At 37.6% G+C, this 22,054-nt stretch overlaps 4 protein-coding genes across 9 annotated transcripts in view; 1 reads left to right on the top strand and 3 right to left on the bottom strand.

Moving 5' to 3' along the window:
• Nucleotides 1-422: 422 nt before the first annotated feature.
• Nucleotides 423-4,899, bottom strand: LOC147217277 (uncharacterized). Its single transcript, XM_086175846.1, has 13 exons — nucleotides 4,745-4,899; nucleotides 4,164-4,307; nucleotides 3,872-4,031; nucleotides 3,536-3,702; nucleotides 3,198-3,374; nucleotides 2,973-3,123; nucleotides 2,711-2,877; nucleotides 2,476-2,637; nucleotides 2,240-2,387; nucleotides 2,006-2,154; nucleotides 1,492-1,671; nucleotides 1,106-1,144; nucleotides 423-1,001 (listed from the first exon to the last, which is right to left on the bottom strand). Exons 1-13 carry the CDS (start codon nucleotides 4,799-4,801, stop codon nucleotides 546-548), a joined length of 2,157 nt encoding a protein of 718 aa, XP_086031972.1. The 5' UTR covers nucleotides 4,802-4,899; the 3' UTR covers nucleotides 423-545.
• A 763-nt stretch (nucleotides 4,900-5,662) lies between these two features.
• On the bottom strand, nucleotides 5,663-15,627 carry stxbp2 (syntaxin binding protein 2). Of its 2 annotated transcripts, none has more exons than XM_086176247.1 (19): nucleotides 15,547-15,627; nucleotides 13,931-13,980; nucleotides 13,782-13,863; nucleotides 13,497-13,573; nucleotides 13,323-13,398; nucleotides 13,046-13,149; nucleotides 12,597-12,745; nucleotides 12,426-12,510; nucleotides 11,783-11,913; nucleotides 11,574-11,681; nucleotides 10,545-10,602; nucleotides 10,397-10,462; nucleotides 9,940-10,020; nucleotides 8,307-8,448; nucleotides 8,120-8,226; nucleotides 7,945-8,043; nucleotides 7,180-7,265; nucleotides 6,453-6,613; nucleotides 5,663-6,347 (listed from the first exon to the last, which is right to left on the bottom strand). In XM_086176247.1, the coding sequence occupies exons 1-19, from the start codon at nucleotides 15,581-15,583 to the stop codon at nucleotides 6,268-6,270; spliced, it is 1,779 nt and encodes a 592-aa protein (XP_086032373.1). In that variant the 5' UTR covers nucleotides 15,584-15,627; the 3' UTR covers nucleotides 5,663-6,267. The 2 variants fall into 2 exon arrangements, with proteins under 2 accessions (XP_086032373.1, XP_086032374.1); XM_086176248.1 differs by having other exon boundaries at nucleotides 6,453-6,610.
• A 1,751-nt stretch (nucleotides 15,628-17,378) lies between these two features.
• Nucleotides 17,379-20,202, bottom strand: pet100 (PET100 cytochrome c oxidase chaperone). Of its 2 annotated transcripts, none has more exons than XM_086175474.1 (4): nucleotides 20,180-20,202; nucleotides 18,732-18,833; nucleotides 18,595-18,627; nucleotides 17,379-18,461 (listed from the first exon to the last, which is right to left on the bottom strand). In XM_086175474.1, the coding sequence occupies exons 2-4, from the start codon at nucleotides 18,816-18,818 to the stop codon at nucleotides 18,372-18,374; spliced, it is 210 nt and encodes a 69-aa protein (XP_086031600.1). In that variant the 5' UTR covers nucleotides 18,819-18,833; nucleotides 20,180-20,202; the 3' UTR covers nucleotides 17,379-18,371. The 2 variants fall into 2 exon arrangements, with proteins under 2 accessions (XP_086031600.1, XP_086031598.1); XM_086175472.1 differs by lacking the exon at nucleotides 20,180-20,202 and adding an exon at nucleotides 18,960-19,118 and having other exon boundaries at nucleotides 18,732-18,818.
• The window catches only part of brd4 (bromodomain containing 4), a 28,961-nt gene continuing 26,735 nt past the window's right edge, over nucleotides 19,829-22,054 (top strand). For 2 of the 4 annotated variants that reach the window (XM_086175468.1, XM_086175469.1), the window contains exon 1: nucleotides 19,829-19,912. The gene's annotated coding sequence lies outside the window, so the exon portion shown is untranslated. The remainder of the gene's footprint in view (nucleotides 19,913-22,054) is intronic. The other 2 variants (XM_086175466.1, XM_086175467.1) reach the window with 1 other exon arrangement.

The raw sequence follows: 22,054 nt of genomic DNA, 5'->3' as shown, positions 1-22,054 counted from the left end.
TTCCATCCATTTAAAATGATGTTCAGTGCACTTTTCCTTCATATGAAGATGAAACACCATTTTTTTGGATTTGTGGAAAGACCTACCATTAATTTTGTTTATTGTCCCATTGGTTTTTGTCTTGATGGAAAAACGAACTTTGAGCTGTTCCTTCCCAATGTTGTGAATAAAGTTGTGCATGGCATTGTTTCCGAACAGTTTTTTTTTTCTTTTAAACTCACTGTCATGCCCAGTCATGTGCCCAACTCCAAGTAAATATTCTCACTAAACAAACAACACTAACAATTACATCTTAAACTTTAAATAATTCATGTACATTTCAAAATGTAGAGTAATGTGTCTGCAGGGTCGACCGCACTAACTAATGTCTCAAAGCAAAAAAAAAAAAAAAAAAAAAAAATTAAAAACTACATCAGCAAACTGCTTCTAGGTAATGAGGAGTTATGAAAACTACAAGAGCTCACCTTTTCTGTCCAATGAGCTCTTGTTTTAGTCAGTTACACATTCAATTTCATCACACTTCCTTTACGGTGAGGATAAACTGCCTATAGTTTATTGACTCCGTCCTTGGCTTTCTTTCCGGTCCCTTTTCCCTTTCCTTGCTCACCCTTTTCTCTCCGTTTTCCAGGCTCCTTTTTACATTTTTGTCCTTGAGCCATTGCCATCTGTTGGTGGGCTGTGTGAACCTTCTCAATCAGAGAGAAATAGTCTTCATCCGGACTGATAGAGTTCGTCAAAGGCTTCCCCTGGTCCTGTGGGTGCGATGTTACTTTATTTGCTTTGGGGTTGGGCGATGATGGCCTCGAGTGGGCCTTCCTCTGTCTTGCGTGGCTCGGAGAGCTTTGCCTGGAATAACCGTTGTCTTTCGGGACAAGATTTAGGTTCAGGGAAATGGGTCTTCCAGGGGTCGGGCTCAAGGGGATGACGAAATTATCTCCTGGGGCTCCCACGGTGAGGAAGAGTTCTGGAAAGGTGCACGGCTGCTCGATAATCTTGTGTCCCTTTGACAGATGAAAGAATCGTGAGGTAAAAATCAAACAACTACGGACAAGATCGCTTTTCTTGAAAAATTTGTTCGCGGTCACAGAAGTCTGAGAAGATTTACCAGCTGAGGTGTGAAACTCATAGACACCTTTAGCGTCACCTGTAACGGAAAAGAATATCTATATTATTCCACCGAGTTTTTGCTCAATAGAAACATTTGATTTTCTTAAAGCTATACCAACTTTAATCCAGAGATTTAAATCATTGATATGATTTAAACCTTGGTTTGCTTTTTGCAGTCATTTAACTTATTAGAATCGAGTCGTCTTTGAGAATCAGAATCAGAAACACTCTGACTTTTACGCAAAGCTTGAAAGAGGCATGTACACATTGTACACACTGCACATGTATACATTTTCACATTGGTTTACATTTTTTTCAATGCAATAAACAGTAATGAGGTTAAAAAAAAATTGAGCATTACCATGATTTATTCATCTAGTTTACCTGTGCTGAGGAATTCTGTGTCCTCTGATATTCTGTGTCGGGGGTAAATGAGGCCGACTTTGGTATGCCCGTGGAGAAGCCTGATCCGACATACACCGGCGATTGGGAAGAAGGTCTGGAGCCGTCCTTCCGTGATGTTGTCGGTGTGCTCTTCGGCACCGTGATTTGCGGTGCGGAAGCCTTACAAATATGGAAGGAAAAAAAGCTCTTAAGGATTCATGTGTAACAGCTATTGTTTTTAAAAAAGAAATCCTACCCAGTCCTCATCATGTCCATTAATCAGTTGGATTAAAACACAAACACCATGAGATATAGCCCTTTTTTTCTTTTTCAGTAAAAAGTGGAGTCATTAAGCTGTCATTATGAACGCTTCTCCAGTTGCAGAAATGTATTCCCAACTAGGTGGCTGAGAATAATTTCCTGAATTTTACCAAGAGTGATAATATCACAAAAATAAAAAGACAGTACACTTGGGTTGCAAATGATTGGTTTTTTTTTTTAATGTGTAACTTACCCTCATTCCAGAATTTGAATAACCCCCATTTTCTTTCCTTTCAGAACTCCCACTTATCCCTGGCAGGCAAGGAAGCGCTACACGCTGATCATCAAGTCGCCGAGCCTGACTGGAGGCAATGATTTTGAATAATTTGTCATCTTCTGCACCTGTAACAGAGAGACATGTTATTTCTATTACCTCATAAACAAAGAAAACACACCCGATACCGCGGTTGATGCACCTCCATCTTACCTGCGGGTACACTAGAAATTCCATTGTGGGCGGGAGAGGCAGGTGTGCTTCTGCTCGGTTGTAAGGAGCAGCGCTGTTCATCCATGCGTCCCCTTTGGGCATGACTTATCATTTTTAGGAATTGTTTCTGTTCCGCTTCTGTCGGCTCCTACATTCGAAAAGTAACAACTCAGTAACCGTAAAAAAACAAAAAAAAAACAAAAAAAAAAAGAGCTGTGTGCTGCATGATCGCTCACCTGCTGAAGCTGCTCTGTTTTGGTTCTAGTAGGCGACCCTGACCTCTTGAAAGCTTTATCAGATGTATCTGAAACAGAATTGCCTTTGCGCTGAGAAGAAGGTGTGTCTACGGTCTGTAAGATTTGAGGTGCAGAACATCTCTGCTCATCCATCCTCGAGCCCTATGGATAGATTCCTTGCAGTTACATAATGTCAATGTACTTAAATACACTGCACTCTAGATGTAGCACTAACCTGGACTTTTGAGACCATATAACACAAGCGGTTTGCATCTGTGTCTGAAGCCGCAGATGTACCTCCATTCTGTATTCCCGGCAATGAAAGAAGACTCACTCGCTGGTCATCAAGGCGTTTGCTCTGAGAGTTGGCCAATAGACTAAAAAACCTCTCAGAATCTGGACCTGGCAGGGAGAAATATGCATAAGAGTTGGGTTATAAACTACTTTAAGATTATTATGTAGGAAGGCTCTTCATTGTCACGATGTAAACCTCTAACCTTGGGCCACTGGGCTCTGAGTGGGCTTGTGTTTGGGTGTGGACCGTGGACTCGGGCTCAGACTTAAGACACATCGCTGTTCATCCATTCGTCCGCGCTGTGCATGGCTCATCAAGTTAAAAAAGTCCTTTTGATCTCTTTCCGTAAGTACCTGTATAGCACAACGTGCGCTGTCAGATTGCACCAAAAATCTATGTTAAAAAATATAATGGGCTTGCACAATACCTTTTTGGGAGATTTTTTTTCATTGTTCTTGGGACGTTCTATGTCTGAACCAGGGCTGAAGGAAGCAGAACGCGGAGGGCCCGAGCCTGTCGAAGCCTTGTCATATTTTGAAGAATCATCTGTCTTTGCAGGTTGTAGTATGGGAAGAGAGCATCTCTGGTCATCCATTCTGGAATCCTGAAAATGAGACCAGATTTCTCAAAAAACCTCTAGTTTGAGGTACATCCTTCATCAACTGCTTTACATACGTATCAGTCACAGCAGCGATCGAGCAAATAACTTTCAAGTAATACACTTCAAAAAACCGGAGGGACAGCGAAAAACTTGGATGGACTAACCTGAACTTTTGAGACCATGTAACACAAGTAGCTGGAATCTCTCTCGTCTGCAGATTTAGGATTTTCCTTCTGCATTCCTGGTAACGAAGGAAGCGACACTCGCTGGTCATCGAGTCTTCGACTCTGAGTGTTGGCCAAGAGGCTGAAGAACATTTCAGAATCGGATCCTGGTGATGAAATGGGATAACCTGCATATTAGTTTTGATGTTTGTAGGATGTCACACATCAAAAGGAAAAGCAACTTATTTAGCAAAAATGTCAGGTGGAAATGTTGATGAGCATTTTAGTAAGCATGCAGAAAAAATATATATGAATATAGTTCAGATGTTCATGCACCTGTGTTTAATGAACTGGTAATTTGCATCCTGTCTGAGTGTTTGGGTGTGCAGGGAGCACTCCGAGAAGGATCCAGGGAACAGCGCTGGTCATCCATACGTCCACGCTGGGCATGGCTGATGAGATTCATGAACTTGAGTTGTTCTTCAGGTGACTCCGCCTATCAGACAAATATCAGTGACATACAAATATGAACAAAATCAGAATGTTCATAAGTTATTTACAACTTGTCAAAAATGTCAGGGGAAACACACAAGTCCATCCGGACTTCAATGGCACAATGACTACATACCTTTATCGAAGACGACTGGTCCAGTTGACTGGGAATTTGTAAATGGTTGGAGGGCACTAACAGCAGCCTCCTGTTTAGATCAGGGGTACTTTCTGTCAGTGATATTTGGGGTGCAGAGCCGTGATGGTTAGGAATTCTTCGTCCCTAAGAAAGAATTAAATTGTGAAGTCAAGCATTTATTCTTCACACCGCCCAAGTATAATGCGCCACATCACTACGAACAGGCAAGTATCTACTCTTGGTCAGTTTTTTTCTTCATTGTGATAACAACATTACATTTAAAACTGATAGCATTAACAATGAATGCTCTACTTACTATCACACTGTGAGGAAAGTGGCTTCGATATAGCAATAAGATATCAAGGTAAGACACACTGTGTATGTGAAATGATTAAAGAGAAGCACAGATACAATCATTATAAATATTATCATTGTTTTGTTTTTCTGGACTGCTCAGCAAAAATGCCTAAAAAAATTAGGATTATTTTCTTTCAAATAAATGATTGGGTAAACTGATTAAAAAATTGCTTCTAAATTCACAAAATATCCTGCATTCAGTTACTTTTTGTTCCATGTCCTACCAGCATTGTAGATTCGGCCTCTGGTTTTGAGTCCACTTCCAATTCAGCAGTTTCCATTATGAAGCAAGAAAACAAAGACTTGTTTGACTGAAATTAAATTTAAATGTGAAAAGTTAAAAGCAGTTGTATCAAAATAATTCTTGTAGTTAATGAAGACTCCATTCGTTACAAGACAACATTTTCCCTCGATGGTCCTCTGAACTATATGCCAGATACTGCTTGATACAAGGCTTTTATATAGAATTAAGTCCCGAGTATTAACCCATCGCCATTAAGACTCCCGTCAGTGCCCTGTTCTTAACATTACCATCTGTAATCCTAGATGAAAACATAATCCTCTGCATTGGAGAGGGATGATCTTTTTCACTGGTAGGTGTATATTCTCCCATTAGACTCAACACAACACAAAAACCATGTTTGCATTTTAAAGCCCCACACTCATTATATTTAGGCACCAGACTTATGTCCGTGTTGTTGTACTGAGATTATTCAAAGTACAAACACTTAAGTATGGTTATGACACTCTTTTTCCCCTAGATCCTCTAAATGAACAAAAAGTCAACAATCGAATATACACAAAGGGTATTTATTTCATTTTCACATGTGTGATGAAGGCCTGAAACTGCACAACTCTGGAAGATCAAGGTTTTACTTTGAAACAAATAATAAGTAACACGCAGGGGTAGGGTTTTAGCTAGCTCTTGTATTAAAAACTATTCAGTATTTGGTCGGTGTTGTACAGCTTTTAAGTATAGAAATTTAAAGTCAGCAGAGCATTAAACACATTTCAAGTGAAACAGGCCACAAGCAAACTTTTCTGTTTTCTGTTTTTCTGTTTTGTGAAAACTGAAAGTTGGTGGTCACACATGGAATGGATTTTTGTGTGTCACACATAAAAAAAGCAACTTTTGAAAACAATGTGAGTGAATATTGTGTTCCTTTTATTACTCAACTTTGACAAAGAAACAAACACCCACCACATTTGCTCCCAGCAATTTATTAGAGTAGATCATAAATGTGCAACACTTCATTTGACAGCAGTTAAAGACTTGAGCTCTGAGATAAGAAAGAAGAAAATGTACCTAAAGAAAGACATACAGTTAATATGACTTGAGAAAAGGCGCTAATATATTGATGTGTGTACTGTACATTAACATTAGACTTCATTTGATCTGAGGTGAGATTATCCCATTTTGCAGAAATTAAACAATTAAAAGTACAAAAATAAGTAGACGTAACACATGGTTAACAAAAGTAGGAAATTGAAAGAAATGAATACAATAGTGACAATATTAATGTCTACATTCAAGTTAAATATTTTTAACACAAACAAAAATCACAAGAAGTATATTGATACAATGTCACTGAAAATAAAAGGGAAATTCTAAAATAAAACAAAGCACTGAAATTCCCCACTGTCAACCTATAAAATGTATTTTTATGTCACTTCAGGATGCAGATATACTGCTATTTTTCATTTTTATTTAGACTTGAATTCCAATATCCTAATCTTTGATCCAGGATTAAGAATCAGGGTTAGGGACTTGGTCCAAACTCTTTAGATCATTTAAGAAGCTGGTTGGAGTCAGGATGTGTGACGATCCTATCAGGGAGAGTTGAGATATTTATTGGAGAAAAGAACAAAACCTTTACAATGCAAAACAGAGAAGATAAAACATGTACTAAAATTGTGACAACAATAGCTTACCAATCAGCACTTCCCATTTTCCCTCAGTAGCTCGGGTGACTTCATAAGCAGAGCGCATCTCTGAGTAAGACACTCCACCAATCACAAATATTATGAGTCGGGGGCCAGTGCGGTACTCTGTTGGAGATCTGTTTTTATGCCAGTGTCCAAAACGTGCACTGCTGTAACCAAACAAAATGTAATTGAGTGTTTTAGTGCACCAATGATTACAATAATCAACTGTAACATTGACAATACAAATATAGCAATTCAATATCGTTTATCTCTGTATCTATCTCCATCTCTAGAGGGAAACGCACGCGCGCACGCACGCACGCACGCACACACACAAAGAGACAGACATATATATATATAGTTTTTTAATAACTACTCATTTTAATTCTGCACTTTACTAAACAGGAAGGACACAAGCATTGTGCATTATGCAGATTATGAGTGAACCCAGGCCCATCAGGCTTGTATGTGTAAGCAGCATCAGGATGGGAATTCCCTCAAGGATTATAGACTACTGCAAGCAAAACTGGCTTCATTTCCCCTTTTAAACTTCAAATTTGTCAACAGCTGTATTAGTAACTATACAGAGATAAAAGCTTTCACTTTGCAAAAAAAAAATGGTTTGTTTCTCCAGTTAATACATGTATTACTATTTCTTTTGAATAAAATGACAAAATAACTAAATAAATAATTGAATCTAAAAATGTAATGACGTGCCCAATATATTGCCCACCTGACTGCCGTCTGTGTTGTATTGATGGGTGCGGGGTCAGATATGAATGGCCACAGTCTTCGGTCCAGTTTGTCGTCTATAGCATTCTGAGGCAGGAGAGAAAGGGTAAGAGAGGAATTGTGGATGCGGTGAAGGAAGATATACAGTAAGTGGCTGTGACAGAGAAAGATGCAGAGGATCAGGTTAGATGGAAATAAGATGTGTCACTGGAACTTCCCCTAATGAGTACAAGCTAAAAAGGGAAGTAGGATATATTAAGAAGCATGCTGTCAAAAGAAGATGCATTCAGTCTGCTTTTTTTAAAAAGCAGACTGCCCTGCCTAATTTGTTTTACCCAAATATGTAATATGTATTTAACTGCATATCTATAGGTAACACAAGTGTTAATGTACAGGGAATATATTTAAACTAATCCAACAGTGAATGCCTGCACACACACATTTCCTGTCTACATTCATAAATGAATACCACTAGGGAGGTAACTTAAATGTACAGTGTGTTGGATGTGTAGATTAAAATAATCATAGGTCTGTAACCTTGGTGCTGTTGAAGAGTCTTCGCAACAAGGGGAGAGAATGTATACGAATACTGCCTACTTGCACATTTCGTAAATAATTAAAGTAGCCCACAAGGCTTCATTGTATGGGGCACCATTTAACACAAAAATGCATGTGAAACAATGAAGTGACCCCAACATAAATTGCTCATTAATCCACTCAATCTCTTCGAGAGCGAGCAAAACCTGAAATACCAGTTGTAACTTACCTCCATGATGTCTTTGATGATAGGTGTCCATCTGGAGAGCTGGTATGTGCTGTCTAAGCGCTCTTTTCGCTCTGGCAACACTTTACCTGCATTGCGACCCTATATAGTACACCAAGAAGGCAATACATTTAAGAATGAAATAACAACCAAATCCCAATTAAGAACCAAAACTTACTCCAGATATGATGTTGCAGCCCAGATTCTGCAGGTTGGTAATGATGCTGCGGTCTGCCTGTATGTCAGCATGCTGTATAAGTTTGGTAAGGTTTTCCTCTCCAATGCCTGCATTCACAGTCAGTCTTAATTAAAAACACTATAGTGAGAGTGATACTAAAAAAGCAACAGTTATGACAAGTACCCACCATTCTTCTTGTGAAATATGTATAGTAGTATGATCCGTATTTTGTCATAAGCCTCAATTTCATTGTTGAGTAGCACAGGAACAATGCTTTTCATGGCATCTTTCAAAGGTTCCCCCTCTGCATTTGCACCCATTGCAAGATCCTGTGAAATAAACCATTTCTTAACCATTTTCTGTTATTAGAGTTTTAACATCTATCACACACAAAGCTGATATACAGTACATCTTGTAGTGAAATAGAAGGAGGATGTACTGTTCAACAATACTTTAGATGATAAGTGTTCATCCGGAATGTGCTGTCTAACACAAATAAAAATAAATCTAAGACTGCCAACCATTACCGAGCTCCAACAAATTACCCTTGGTAGTGCTGGGATTTCCCATTAGTTATGAACTCTGGTGACTGTATGACCTCATAACCTTGTCTAACTGTACGGTGAATTTGCTCTGAGCCTTCTTTGTCCAAATGAAAACAAAATATTTAGAGACAACAAAAATAAATAGAAAATACCAAGTAAATCAATTAAAGTGCACTGCATAGTTATATGTGTGCTTGGTCACCCAAACAATGTAGAACACTTAAAACATTGACATACTCATGTCAGCTGCCAAAGAGTTGTTGCTGTTTGGATCACACGGTCCATCTTAGTGCCAAAACAAGCCCATTGGATTTAAAAGGCAGCTTTCAGACATGCTGACAATCCATTAATGCAGATGAGTCATACACTCATTCAAAAAGGTCCCATTAACACTTGCATCTCATAATACCACAACCATGCACTGGCTTATCATTTCATGTGAGGTTGTAGCTTGTTTGATAGAAGACTATGTGAGACAAGAAACATGCCCTAAGGGAGTGGAGGCATGTCTGCCACATCTTAACAATGTATTATAGCTCATCCCTGGGACATGGCACAATACTAGCCAGACTTTATGAGCCTTTAGTGTCTTATTGCGTTATTAAGTGCCTTAGGACTCGCAGTCATGACATAACTATTTCTTTGATGATTCTGCTCAAATGTGCAAGTTGGCGTCCAGCTGCAAGCTTCTTATGCAATGTTATGATGACTGCCAGAGGCTTTTGAAATTATTCCAGAGAAGCTATAAAAAAATAAATATGCCACCATTTTGCAGTCACTTAGTGTGAGTGGGACACCGTAATTCCATATCAGACATTCTTTCTAGGATATTTACTGTCAGTGACTAATGTAGTGGGACATTAGCCGATCCCTCATTATTAAAAAAAAAAAAAACAACAGCCCACAAACACACAACACATCACAACAACGAAAACTTAGATAGGTTGTTTGATGACACATGAGCATATGGATTCCAAGAACTGAACTAGTGATAACATAAGACTGCATTTCTCTGGTGGGATCATGAGTCCATTATCAAATTTCTATTTATACTTTCTACTATAGATGAACACACTTACTGAATCCTCATTTAATCTATTGCCAGGAAGCTCCTGATGTAAGAAACTAGATTCCACGGGCTGTTCAAAGTCACCATTACAGTAACTTGGGAAATCAGAGCACTTTGTTGGAAAACCTCTAGCTGCAGCAAACAGCATGTTTCTTATGTGTCACGAAATGAAATCAATTTAAAAAGTTCTCTAGAAGAGCACTCACCTGTTCTACTTCACAAAGTTTATCAAGAGAGGCCTTGAATTTCTTCATACAAGCTTCAGCAAGGTGCAAGTGAGTTGAGTACTGTTAATGAAAACGAAGGGAATGAAGTGTAAAACAATAGTTCATGAGTACCGGTAACTTAAATAAATATGTGGATCTGTGACTATTCTCAAAAACTGATTGACTGTCACACCCAAGAGAGAAACTGATATATGTAAAATATTAATAAGTAAGACCAATATCAAGCAATTATGTATCTCAAGAAATTACTCTGTTGCTTTGGGAGACCCTTGTCATTGCAGGGACAGATATTGTGCAGCAAAATAGCAAGAAAGGACGCATTAAAAATCTAAATTATGAATCAGATAATAAGCACTGCCATGATCATCTCCCAATGAAAACCTGTCGAAGTTGGTATTGGTATATTAATCTGGTTCCAGTCAGAAGTCACACTCACCATGCTCAGCTCCTTCTGATACTGCGGCATCTTTTTCAACATCTGAGAGAGATCCTTAATATTGGCCTAATGTGGAAAAAATACTTTTTTGAAAACCGATTTGATATGTTGTGTTACAGATTCTACTAATAAAAATAACAAGACTTACATTGTCAGTGCACATTCTCTTGCTCTCACAAAAGGTGCGAAGAAGATCGGTCACTTGTCTGCAAAAATATATTTAGAAAATTATTTAGTCTGACTGCGGAAAGGACCATCATCAATCAATATTAATATCAATCACAACCCATTAAGCTGTATTTCTTAAAAAATATTTGTCAAGAATTTAAAATGTACGACATTTAAGATGTTGATATATCCACCAACCTTTTGAGGAGAACCCTCTTAGTTTCTGTTTTTTTTTTTTTGCAATTAGGACCTAATAACTGGTATCTGAGTGAGGTTGAGAGGCGATTAGAGATATCAGAAAAAAATATGAGATGGCACAAAAATTGGAATCAGTGATTTCTGAATCATATGTCTTTGCAAGCTCTATAAATATTGTCTTTTTCTGGTCAACTTCAGTACACTTGTAAATGTACATCCATACCTTCTATTAAGCGAGCGATATGTGCCATAGAGGGTTAAACTGAGGAAATTTTAAGAGCTGATAATGACGTGAAATAACTTTTGTGATTTGAGGCAGGTGAAATTCAGTATAATCATGATCTGGTACAGACAAAAGTTTCCATGAAAACACCTAGTAGCTTTTAGAAGATAAAGATTAGCAAGAAATGTCTGAGAAAAATATTGAATGGAAAAGAACATTGTTGCTTAAAACAGTAATGGGAAAGGATTTGTGTATTTCATATTCAATGGTGAAGAAGACAACATGTCAGGATTTCAAAGCTCACATGGTACATGTCCTCTCTGATCCAACTGCACTACATCAAACATCTCTCTTTATCCATGACTAATAACATCCCAAGGACTTTGCCAAACCTTGGTCTGCACAGAGTTCGCCCATAAATACTAAAAAGGTTGCTGAGCCAAAAGTAAGGTATTGTATAGTTCAAGTGACCAGATGCACGGTTTACAAAGTATTGAAATATAAATAACATTAGACAATGTCTCCGATTTGAAAGTTTTATATGAAGAAGGTCAACATGAAAAGGTGGAGAATGTGTCTCAGGCTTACTTAGTAACATCTGCGATGTGCATGTGTCTGAGCTGAACCCAGAGATCATCATCTTCGTCCAACAACACCTCTCTCTTTTTTGCATCCCCAATACCTGTTGTCTGATAACTTCAAAACCAGGACAATACAAATAAAAATGTTACAAGGAATGTAACAAAGATAAAGAAAAGGTATATGACAAAAATAAGTTAAACTTAGTGACAACTTACGCATATATATCCTGTTTAATATCCAGTAAATCATAAGTCATTGCCTGAAAGGTCAGCTCATGTAGAATAGGTGAGATTGGATCAAAACCCCGATCAACTATGAGCAGTTGGGATCGTGCCTTATCAGCACCCTAAAAACATTTGACATTGAAGACGTCAATGAATATTGAGCAAAATGTGAATTTCTTAGAGATAAATAATAAACATCTTGGTCTTGGTGAAGCTGCCATGCAGTCAAATTGTTTTCAGAATTACTGTCATGGTTGTAGTACTTAAGCAAACGGTCATGCCAGTCATAGAAAGAGACATACTGTGAATGTAATGAATGGAGGCAAAATGAATGAGGATACATGCCTTTACAAACCCCTCGCGGGAGCAAGGAATGTCAGCTGAGAGAGAAAGAAAACAAAAAAGCAGAAAAAAGAAATGTCCAGCAAAGTGCAAGGAAGAATAGGAAATAAACAGAAAATGAAACCCAGAAACCAGAGAATTTTGCAACCTGTAAAACTGAAGAGCTGTAGAATCCCTGTGGATGTTTATTTTCTTCTATGAAAAAGCTGGTTTAGCAAAAAAAAGTACAAGATTCAATTTTAGAAGTGCAGAAAAAAATACTATCATGGGTACTGTCTTTGTAGATCCTAACCTCTCCCATGCTTGGATTATCAGCTTTGTGGGCATTCAGCCGCTGGTAAACCTCATCAGCCAGTCTAGCATTCTCCTCTGGTCCCCTGAGAACATGGAAGTCTTAGTCACCAAGTTGATTCTGCAGCAAGCTAAACTTAACGTATTAATTTGCTAGTTTTATTAGACATACTTGCGATAGCGTATTGCAGGGTATTCCTTAAGTGTGTCACATACAGTTGCGATCTGTTCAGCCAGATTCTCCATCATTTTGTCTCTATTTACAGTGGGCTTGAGACTATAGAAGGAGTGCAGGGATGCTGGGTCATCCAGTGAGAACACCTGAAGGAGCAAAACACGGAAAGATGTGTCTCATTTTAGATTTAAAAACTTTTTTTAAAATCCCTTGATGATTACTGATCAGTCACTGGAGATTTTAATATATGGTTGAATTTACTGATTAATTTGTTCATGATGTGGAGATACAAAACCAACTAAATAAGATTCTATAGCATTTCCCGTGAACTACTGCAAAACAACTTGTTGAAAATAACAGAGAAAGGATGATAAAGTTATATGAATACAACTAGGTAAAATTATATTGTTCATATTTGTTTCAATAGAGAAAATAAAATTCCCCACCTGAGACTCATATGGTAGGAATGCAACATTGATCTCTTTTAAAGTCTTGATGACCTTTGCTACTCTGGATCTCCCAATCTCAGTGAAAAGACCATCTGGACAAGCTAAGAAAGCAAACCTCCATTTTAGTAGTGACAGTGGCTTATTATTTAAGTTCCGTGATCATTTCCCATTAGCACAATAAACATTTAAATAACTAACAGATCATTTCAAACACATAACTTTAATTAAAGAACATGTGTGCATATATGTATCATGTAGACACAGAAGCACTTACTGTCAGTGAAGAAGATGTGGGCTGCTTTGTAAGTAAAAGCTGTGTCTTTGAAGTCATTGATCAGAGCTCGAACTGACTGTAATTCAGAAAAATCATTGTCAAGAATGTGAAAGGTTTCAATAAGAGACAATTAAGCACATTTTAAAAAGATCATATTACAGAACATTAGCTGACCTTCTCCACTGGTGAAATCAAATATATCGCCTCCAAACTGGAGATGGGCTCCCTGCGTTTATTAAGGTCTTCAACAACTGAAGGCAGAAAAGATGTAAATATTACTTTCTTGAATCCATGTGATATGACACAAGGATATATGCAATTCCAAGCATAACAACACAATGGCCATCAATAATTGTAGTGCAGTGACACAACTGTTGTAAGTGTAGGTTTGCGTATCATTATGTGGTCAACCTGTGGCTTTTTTAAAATGCAGGTACCCCAACTTTTATGCATACTTACTGGTGACCCCTTCAGCCAAAATGTCTGACATTTTGCAGCAGGAAGAAAGAATTCGCATGCTCATATGGTCCACAATAAGAACCTAAAGAAAGATAAGCAGGATATTAACTCAGATAGGTGGATTTTGGACTTACTGGGCAACTTTTTACCTTCCATTCTCCATCCTTCTTCACACTCTTGATGACCCCATTGAGGATTTCTGAAGAAGTCAAAGATTGTCATTATGTCAAGGAAATCACTTGCTGATGATGAAAAAGCTATCCGATTTAAGTGAAGATGTAGCTTCATATAAGTCATATCCTATTAAGAGCTGTTTGAAAACAAGAATTAACGTAACTCTAAATTGATAACATACATGGTATGATAATGCTCAGGCATTCCTGTGAATTCTACCTTGATGAAAAGGTAAGTCACATCATATTGTAGGTTATATCAATCAGGTTAGGGTACAGTCACTTTTTCTGAAGATTTGTCAGTGCAACATCTAAAGTACTGTACCGAAAATCTGGTGAACATGCAAAAAAGCAACATGTATATTACATTAAGGATTTTTTTTCAATGATATATTTAGAAACATCCAATGTGGAAACAGTGGGAGACATATAACAAGTATTTATAAGCAACCAGCTGAGCCATGAACAAGGAACCTTCAAAAATGCAACATACTGCATGTAACGATTATATTTAAAATAATCTTCCAGTCAAGGTAAACTTCCCTTTATACATTATTTATTAGGGCATTAGAAAACCACTGTTGTAAAGAGTCCTATCATTAGGGCCAAATATGTGTGTGTCACATGATTTAAAGAACAGAATAACTGACAGTTTTCCTCACAAAAGATGTGAATTATTTCAGAGGGGCAGGGCAATGACTTCACACAACAAATATCACAATCACTACAAGTGAGAAGCAATGAAGGTAGACTAGTTACTTGGTAGTCACCTAAAATGTGCATTACTAAAAAAACACAATTGCTAACCACCTTCTATGGCTTTCAAATTTAAGAATATCAACAATTGCTGGTGCGGTCTCCCGTTGCCTGCCAGAAGTATTGTGTTACTCTGCAACTCTATACAACTAAATTGCAGAAATTAAAACCAAAAAAAAAAAACAGTCAAAAGTGTAATAATGTTGCAACTGCTGAACCAAAGCCAGCACTTCCAATGGTAAGACATGAACAGACCACACATAAATAATAAAAAACATTACACAGCAACTCGTTGGCGTTACTTTCGCATTTTTGTAGCCTTTACGCTGAAATACCGCCAAAATAAAAACATTTCAGTGCTGGATTTTAATTCTGACCAGACTTGTTTCTCTTGGTCTTTCGTGGTCTCAATGCTAATTGTGTCGTTGGACTTCACGTTAATTGATCAGAAGCATTAGATTAAACTTCCTACTTGTTAGCTAGCTAACTATGCTCCCCAACTCACAGTCCACAGGTGGGACATATCACTTTCAGCGATGTAACATCTCTGTGTTTCACCTGTCACGTAAAAAACAAACACTCTTCCGCTTAGGAAACGATGTTGTGATCGGTTTTGACCCTAGAGGACTACATTTAACGCGTCATTCGAGTCACTTTTATACTTCGTTAATGTTAGCATTTTCTTTGGCATTAACAGCCCGGAAGCAACCTTTAAAAAAACGACGTCCCTGGGGAAAGCCTCGAAATTACTAAACTACGAACATAAAATAAGCCCATAACTTCTGGATAGCATAAACTCCTTAAAAATTACAAGACACAACGAAAACTTTGCTTACTTTCCCCAACGACAGCTTTCAGCCCATTTGGTGCCATCTTGACAGAAGTCTGACGATTTAGTCAGTCACTTCCTTATTGTTAAAGTCTGTTTGGGCTAAACGCGCTGCATTTGACGGGGAATGTTGCCCCCTGCTGGCATATTATATAAAAAAAAATGTCCACATGCTTTTTATGTTGAAACCAATATTCTTCTTATTCAGAAGTGGGCGATTATTTTGTCTGGCGGGCCACATTACTTATTTATTTTTTTATGCGCGGATCAAGTCTGTATCATGTAAATTACACAAAAAAATAAAATGAAATTTGAATATTTAAATTTTGGGGCATTCTATTTCAACTTTAAAATAATTTATGATCATATAAATGTACCGACATTATTTTGTTTGTAATCATCCATACAAAATAAAACAAAAAGTAAAAGTAAGGAGTTTCTAAATTCAATATTGATTGAAAATACTGATTAAAATATTGAATGAAAATAGTTTGGTGGGCCGGAGGCCGTAAAATGCCCAGGTCTGTTCTTATTCTTCTTTCTTCTTTTTCTTCTGGCGTTGCCACAGTGAATCCTCTGTTTGACTCTCCTCTGCTGCTCTCTTCTCTCACATCAGCTACCTTCATGCACTCTCTCAGTCCATCCATCCACCCTGCCTGAAATTTCCAGCCTCAGCATCTTTCTACCCAAATATTCACTATCCATCCTCTGTACATATCCAAACCATCTCCATTATCTCCAAAACATCTAATATGTGCTGTCCCTCTGATGAACCTCCTCACCCAAGAGCCCCAGTGTATTGATAAAATTAAAATCCGCTGAGAAATTAACTTTAATGTGTATTTGTTATACCTTTTTGCAGAAAAGAAAGATAAGAATGCTAAAAATCATGTCTGATGAAACATTAATAAGACAATAAGAATGAGTATATCTCAATGACTACTTCTCAAACTGAATTGCTGGGCGTGCCCTAAGTCTCCCCATGTAGCCATGCAAGAGTGACTTCTTGCATTTTATTTCCAAGGACAATTAAACTTGGCTGACATTTGCCAGCTTTAAAAAGCTGTGTCATCATCAATTTTCCTTCACTAAAACACTTGACCATCCATTTGACCTCTTACCTCAGGGGGAGGGGAAGATACAAGGTCATTTTACAGTATTTCTCTTATTAGCTAGGTTTATCTTTTTAAGTGTATACTGTATAATTCATTTTGTCTCTGTGTAGTTGTGAGAATCCCCTCACACAGTCCTTCAGGAGTGAGAAGCCTTAGTGTTCAGCCAAAGTGTTCATTGGAAGTTGTTTTTTTCCTGAAAAATTGCTCAAAATACTCTGTTGAGCCTTGTGACAGTGCATAATAAAAATCCTTGCTTACTTCAGCATACAAATAACATTGCAACACGGAACATTAAGGGAAATAATGTTCACTGATTAATGGTGATCAAATCAAGATGTTATTCACAGAAATTAATTCACCATTATCACCATTTACCTTCATCAAGAAGGTAAAGATAAAATATATTTGCATTGTTAGTACTACTTTAACAGGAATGTGAGAAAAAGGCTGAAGAAAATTGTATTTATTCCAGAAGGTAGGTGGTTGGGCATGTTCTTAAGTGGCTTTCATCACAAATGGAGTTAGATTTTTTCTTGCCTTAAAACATGATATACAATTACTTAACTTTTTATTTGAAACTTATTGTGCCAATGCTTTAATTGTAATAAACTCCTTACTAAATGTTATAACTTGTAATAGAAATTAACTCACCAATTTAGCACTTAAACAGCATAGAGTATAAGTAATACTTGTTCCAAAGAACCAGAATATCAAGAAGCAGCGCTTTCTTTTTTTAAAAAAAAAAAAACATTTATTGAGCTGTTATTTCACACTGGGAAAAAAAATAATTTTCCAGAAGTGTAACACTAAGATTAGCATACCCAAATCATCAGCTAGTGTAAGTCACTGGTATAAAACAGATTATCATGTTTTTCACTCAAAAACAGAAGCGAGAGTTTGTCATTCAGATCAGATAATATCACCTGCTCTTTCAGGGCATTATTCACGGCAAAGAACAGCAATTAACAATGACAACCTGTGTTTTAAGATGTAGTTATGAGATTGGTGCATTGACATGGCAGTTAATTAAAATACAAATACATGTGATATCAGATCAGGGAGGTCTATTCCAGTCCAAAAAAAATTGGACAGATAAATTTGTGTTGAACAAATATACAATTTGAAAGTACTCTTCACCTATCTTGAATCATACCATCACAGCTTCATTCATTGTCACTGGGTTTTAAAACAAACTGTCATTAATGTAATGTGTAACTATACGAACCCAGTTTAATCTGATAATTTCCTCAAATCATGAACAAGTATCTGAAGGCAAGTAAGAAGCTTCTTTAGACTGATAATAAAGATGGGCTACAAGACGATCACACAAATAATGGCTCAATTGTAAAATAGACATTGTCAGACAAAGACCACACTAATAAGAGTTGTTGGTTAAACAATGGATATCTTATATAGTTATCTTGAGAGGGTTTATAAAGATTGATGATCTTGGTGTGTGTACAGTGTTTTATCTGCTAAATATGAAAACAATACAAGATACAGTTCAGCCGGATGAAACAATTTTTTACAAGCGTACTCATTGTACAACAAAATGACTCCTGAATATTCAAAATGCAGCCCTAATCTCTAGAAAACATCAAGGAAACCCTTGGGTGTTTTAACAGAGACATCCAATGTCAAGTTCCTGCTCCAGTTCAGTCACTTTTCCTTCTTGTGTCATCTTTGGGATGATGGTTTGAATGTATCTGCCATATTTTCAATTTTCAGATTCCACAGCAAGGTTTTTCAATATTCGCTGCTCCTTGCGAACACGCATACGCTCTTTGAAGTCCTCCAATTCTTTCCTCTGAGTATGAAAAAAAACATAAATGTTAGCAAATAATCAAGCCTGATGATATCATAAACTAGTTGTGAACAACAATTAGATATGCGTTTGAAAAAAAAATTGCGGTACTAGATGCTGATTGTTGTGCACTTACATGAAGTCCCTCGTCGGGGGGGAAGATCTCCCTCTGGATTCCAGAGGAGGCCACATGCGGAACAACATTCATTTGTTATTGAAAGAAAAACAGAAATGACACGAATTTATGATCCAAGTTAAACTATGTGTACATACCTTTCTTTTAACTATATACTCCTCGAAGTATTCCGCTTGATTTGAGATCCAGAACATGGTCACAGGAAAGGACAGGTACAGCATCATCTGTTAAAAACAAAACTACAAACTGATGACCGTTGCGTCATGAGCTGTTAGCTAACATATGACTAGCAATTACGAAACATCCTGGTTTGTTTGATCTGTAAAGTTTTAACCTAACGCTCTTAAAATACCATCGGTACCTACTCTGAACATCTCTATCTTGACACCCATTATAATTCGAATTTCAGAACAGCAACCGGTGAACGATTCCTAAAACAGTCAAGACTCCATGCTACTGTCGAAGACCTTCACAGTAGTTCCGGGGACCAGGAGCTCCAATCACCTGAAAGCCGCAGCGCATGCGCAAGTGTTGTGGGAACCTCAACATTTTTAAAGACCAAAACTAACACTGTATTGCGGTACCAGACGTATCTCTTGCCAAATTACATATTAACTAGATTAAAAATATGGTGCTTATATTTAGACAGCAGATAGGGAAAAACGTCGAGGTTCGTTATTGTCCACTGAGGGACGCTACAAACCGGATTTTGTTTCCAAGCTGTCCATGATGTCTGAAATGTGCAGATACTGGTATTGAGATGTGTTGTAGCTTGCTCGGTATAATTCACAAACAACGTGTATTCTACAATACTTCCAGAGATGTTGCTCACTAATCTCTGGCATAAAACCGGAAATAGATACTATCGTTCTAATTAGAAAAAGAAGTAATATAAGACAGAGAATAAGGTTTTGACGTGTTTCCTCACCGTGACAAAAACAAAAATAAAGGTTAAAAACAGTTGTGAAGCACTGCATTTTTGCAGTTTGATCTTTGAATACGGCCAGTAGATAGACGTTAGAAGTCGGGTTAACTGTTTCAAAAATAATTTTATTTTTAATTTTTACCCTATCTCGATGCATATTTTATCTGTAAAATTAACAAAAAAATAACACATATTCGTTTTGCCAAAATGCAATGTCGCATTTAACACAGTTTTGAAAAAGATGTCCCCTCAGTTACCGCTATGCTGCTCAGCCCGCAGCACGTTCTTTACGTCTGACACGAAAGACCGACGTGTGACGTCACCGACAAGGAGAGGTGTTCATGATCCTCGGAGAGAAAGATCCCGCGCGCCTTGGCAACCTGATAAACCCAGGTAAACGCCACCGTTTCAAACATTGTTCTGCTAGCCATGTTGTGTCAGTAAAGCGTTTAAGGGGACAGTAACAATCACAGAAGCAGCTGTACAAAGGCTTAACAGGTAGCGGTGATACCCGGCGCCCACAGAGACCGTTCACTTGCACGGCGGCCTGTTCTGACTAGCTAGCTTGCTAGCTAAAGCTAGTTGGCAGTTGTCTGTAAAGACACAATAACTGCTCTTGACTTGTGTGTCTATCTGACATCCAACATCTCTCTTACTCACTGTTGTTCACAATCACGTTACCAATAGCCCAGCAGATACCGTTATGACCACTGTGTTAGGCGTCAAGTGCTAGTTTGCCCGTCGACTGTCTTGTGTTGTGGGAGACGGTGACGCCGTCACGGTGATGATGGCGCACACTCAGACTGAGGCTATTTGCCGAGAATGCAGTCAATGAAGCACATAAGTCAAAATATATCCGTATGGTTCATTTTCAAAACTTGCTGCTACGATTTCGCACAGAGCGCCCATCCATATCGTCTTATTTCAGTTCTGGTGGATAGTATCATTTCCCTTTATGAAACCGGCAATAATCTGTGCCCCGTGGCCTAACATTAGGATCTTGGCTCCTCGACGATGCCCGCACGCCAGCAATCATTACGGTGCAGTTTATCGTTGTATTCATCACATCTGGTAACGTCCCCCATTCATTGCAGATGTGTATGGCTCCGTAGTGCTTTGATAAATGTGACTATCATAGACATAGCAGTAGAATTCACCCGACTGGCATGTGAAGATCATTCACGTTGTGGGCCGTTATTTAGGAGACAGGCTTTGCTGTATCATAGCAATAACGTCTATCTATTTTTAGCTCCAGTTGGTGTTCATTGTTGTTATAGATGGGCACAAGAACGGCAGTATGATAACACTAATATCTCGTGCTTAGATAATGGATTTTGTTGCTAGAGAATAAAGAAACCAAAGCAATTTCAAGTAAAAAGCTTGTTATCAGTTTTTCTTTGATTTAGTTTTTCCCCAGCTGTGTTTACCTGTGTGAATGGCAGCATCTGTTGTGAGATTCATTTGTTACCTCTAAGGTGTCAGGCCTATTAATATTGTTGATATAATTCAAGATTGTAATTTAGGAGGTGAACTTGGGTCTTGGAGCATGCAGTTGTCATGTCAACAGGAAATGAAACGGGTTCAGTTGACCAATATTTTACATGATATTTTTTGAGATCAATTTCAAAATGTATGCTGTATGCCTCTGTATGCCTGTAATCCAACAGTTTATCCAACAGTTGTGAGTAAATCATTAGCGTTAGTAACGTTTTAGCATACAGTTCTTTTTGTTGCACCAAAATTGTTAAGAAAGAGTTTGAGTTCACATAGATTTGATTTTTCTAATCTTGACACATTCCACTGTCTTAAGATTCCCGGTCCAAAAAACAGAGATATTCTTATACAAGTCTCAAATTGATATTGGTTTTTGATTGTTATGGTGTGTTAGTTGAACAACATTTCTTCTACTACAACATTGCTTTCTTTTCTTTATCAAACCTTTTTCGACTCGGCTCTCTGGTTTTGTTGCTATGGTAACACCCATCTTTGGCCTAGTTCTGAATGACCTCTCAATGAAAAGAGAGTTTGGTCAGGGAACAAAATATTCTATCATGCTGATTTTTCTGTGCATAGATTGTCCGTCTATCATAATAGATGAGAAATACTGCCATCATATTAAGGCCCCCCACAAACATGACTGAGTTTTTGACTGTTGTTATACACTCATCAAAACAGTGCATCCTTGTCACTTAGGGGCAAATTGATGTTTTTCTATATTGCTACCTCATGATCTATATGCTATCTTATTTTTTTATTTATTTTTTGTCATAATGCTGCATAAAGTCATTCTGTTTTAGAATATATATTATTGATATATTGTCATTTTGATCTCAAAAATTCATTTTCTCTGCTTTGATGATTTTTTTTTTTACATTGAAACTTACTTCATAATTTTTTATTGTAAACTTATTTTTTGTGAGCTTGTCCCTTTTATTTTCATTTAACTCTTTGTTTCACAACATGGATAAAATGGATGACTGAACGCTTTATTAATATAACATTGAGCAGCACTACAGTAAATCATATTCTTCAAAT

Source organism: Fistularia commersonii, chromosome 28, assembly GCF_037954325.1.
Source record: "Fistularia commersonii isolate RoL2024-O1a breed Wild chromosome 28, RoL_Fcom_v1.0, whole genome shotgun sequence".
Lineage (NCBI taxonomy): Eukaryota > Metazoa > Chordata > Actinopteri > Syngnathiformes > Fistulariidae > Fistularia > Fistularia commersonii.
The sequence above is the reverse complement of the archived record's forward strand: the minus strand, read 5'-3'. Positions and strand labels throughout refer to the sequence as shown.

Coding starts and splice junctions, on each gene's coding strand:
- LOC147217277 (XM_086175846.1), bottom strand. CDS start 4,801: ATGGAAACTGCTGAATTGGAAGTGGACTCAAAACCAGAGGCCGAATCT. Junction 3,703..3,871: donor TACCAGTTCATTAAACACAG/GTGCATGAACAT, acceptor TTTCATCACCAG/GATCCGATTCTGAAATGTTC. Junction 1,002..1,105: donor TGAGTTTCACACCTCAGCTG/GTAAATCTTCTC, acceptor CATCTGTCAAAG/GGACACAAGATTATCGAGCA.
- pet100 (XM_086175472.1), bottom strand. CDS start 18,986: ATGGGTGTCAAGATAGAGATGTTCAGA. Junction 18,628..18,731: donor AGTATATAGTTAAAAGAAAG/GTATGTACACAT, acceptor TCTGGAATCCAG/AGGGAGATCTTCCCCCCCGA. Junction 18,462..18,594: donor CCCCCGACGAGGGACTTCAT/GTAAGTGCACAA, acceptor TTTCATACTCAG/AGGAAAGAATTGGAGGACTT.
- stxbp2 (XM_086176247.1), bottom strand. CDS start 15,583: ATGGCACCAAATGGGCTGAAAGCTGTCGTTGGGGAAA. Junction 13,864..13,930: donor AGAAGGATGGAGAATGGAAG/GTAAAAAGTTGC, acceptor ATCTTTCTTTAG/GTTCTTATTGTGGACCATAT. Junction 12,746..13,045: donor TCCTACCATATGAGTCTCAG/GTGGGGAATTTT, acceptor TTGCTCCTTCAG/GTGTTCTCACTGGATGACCC.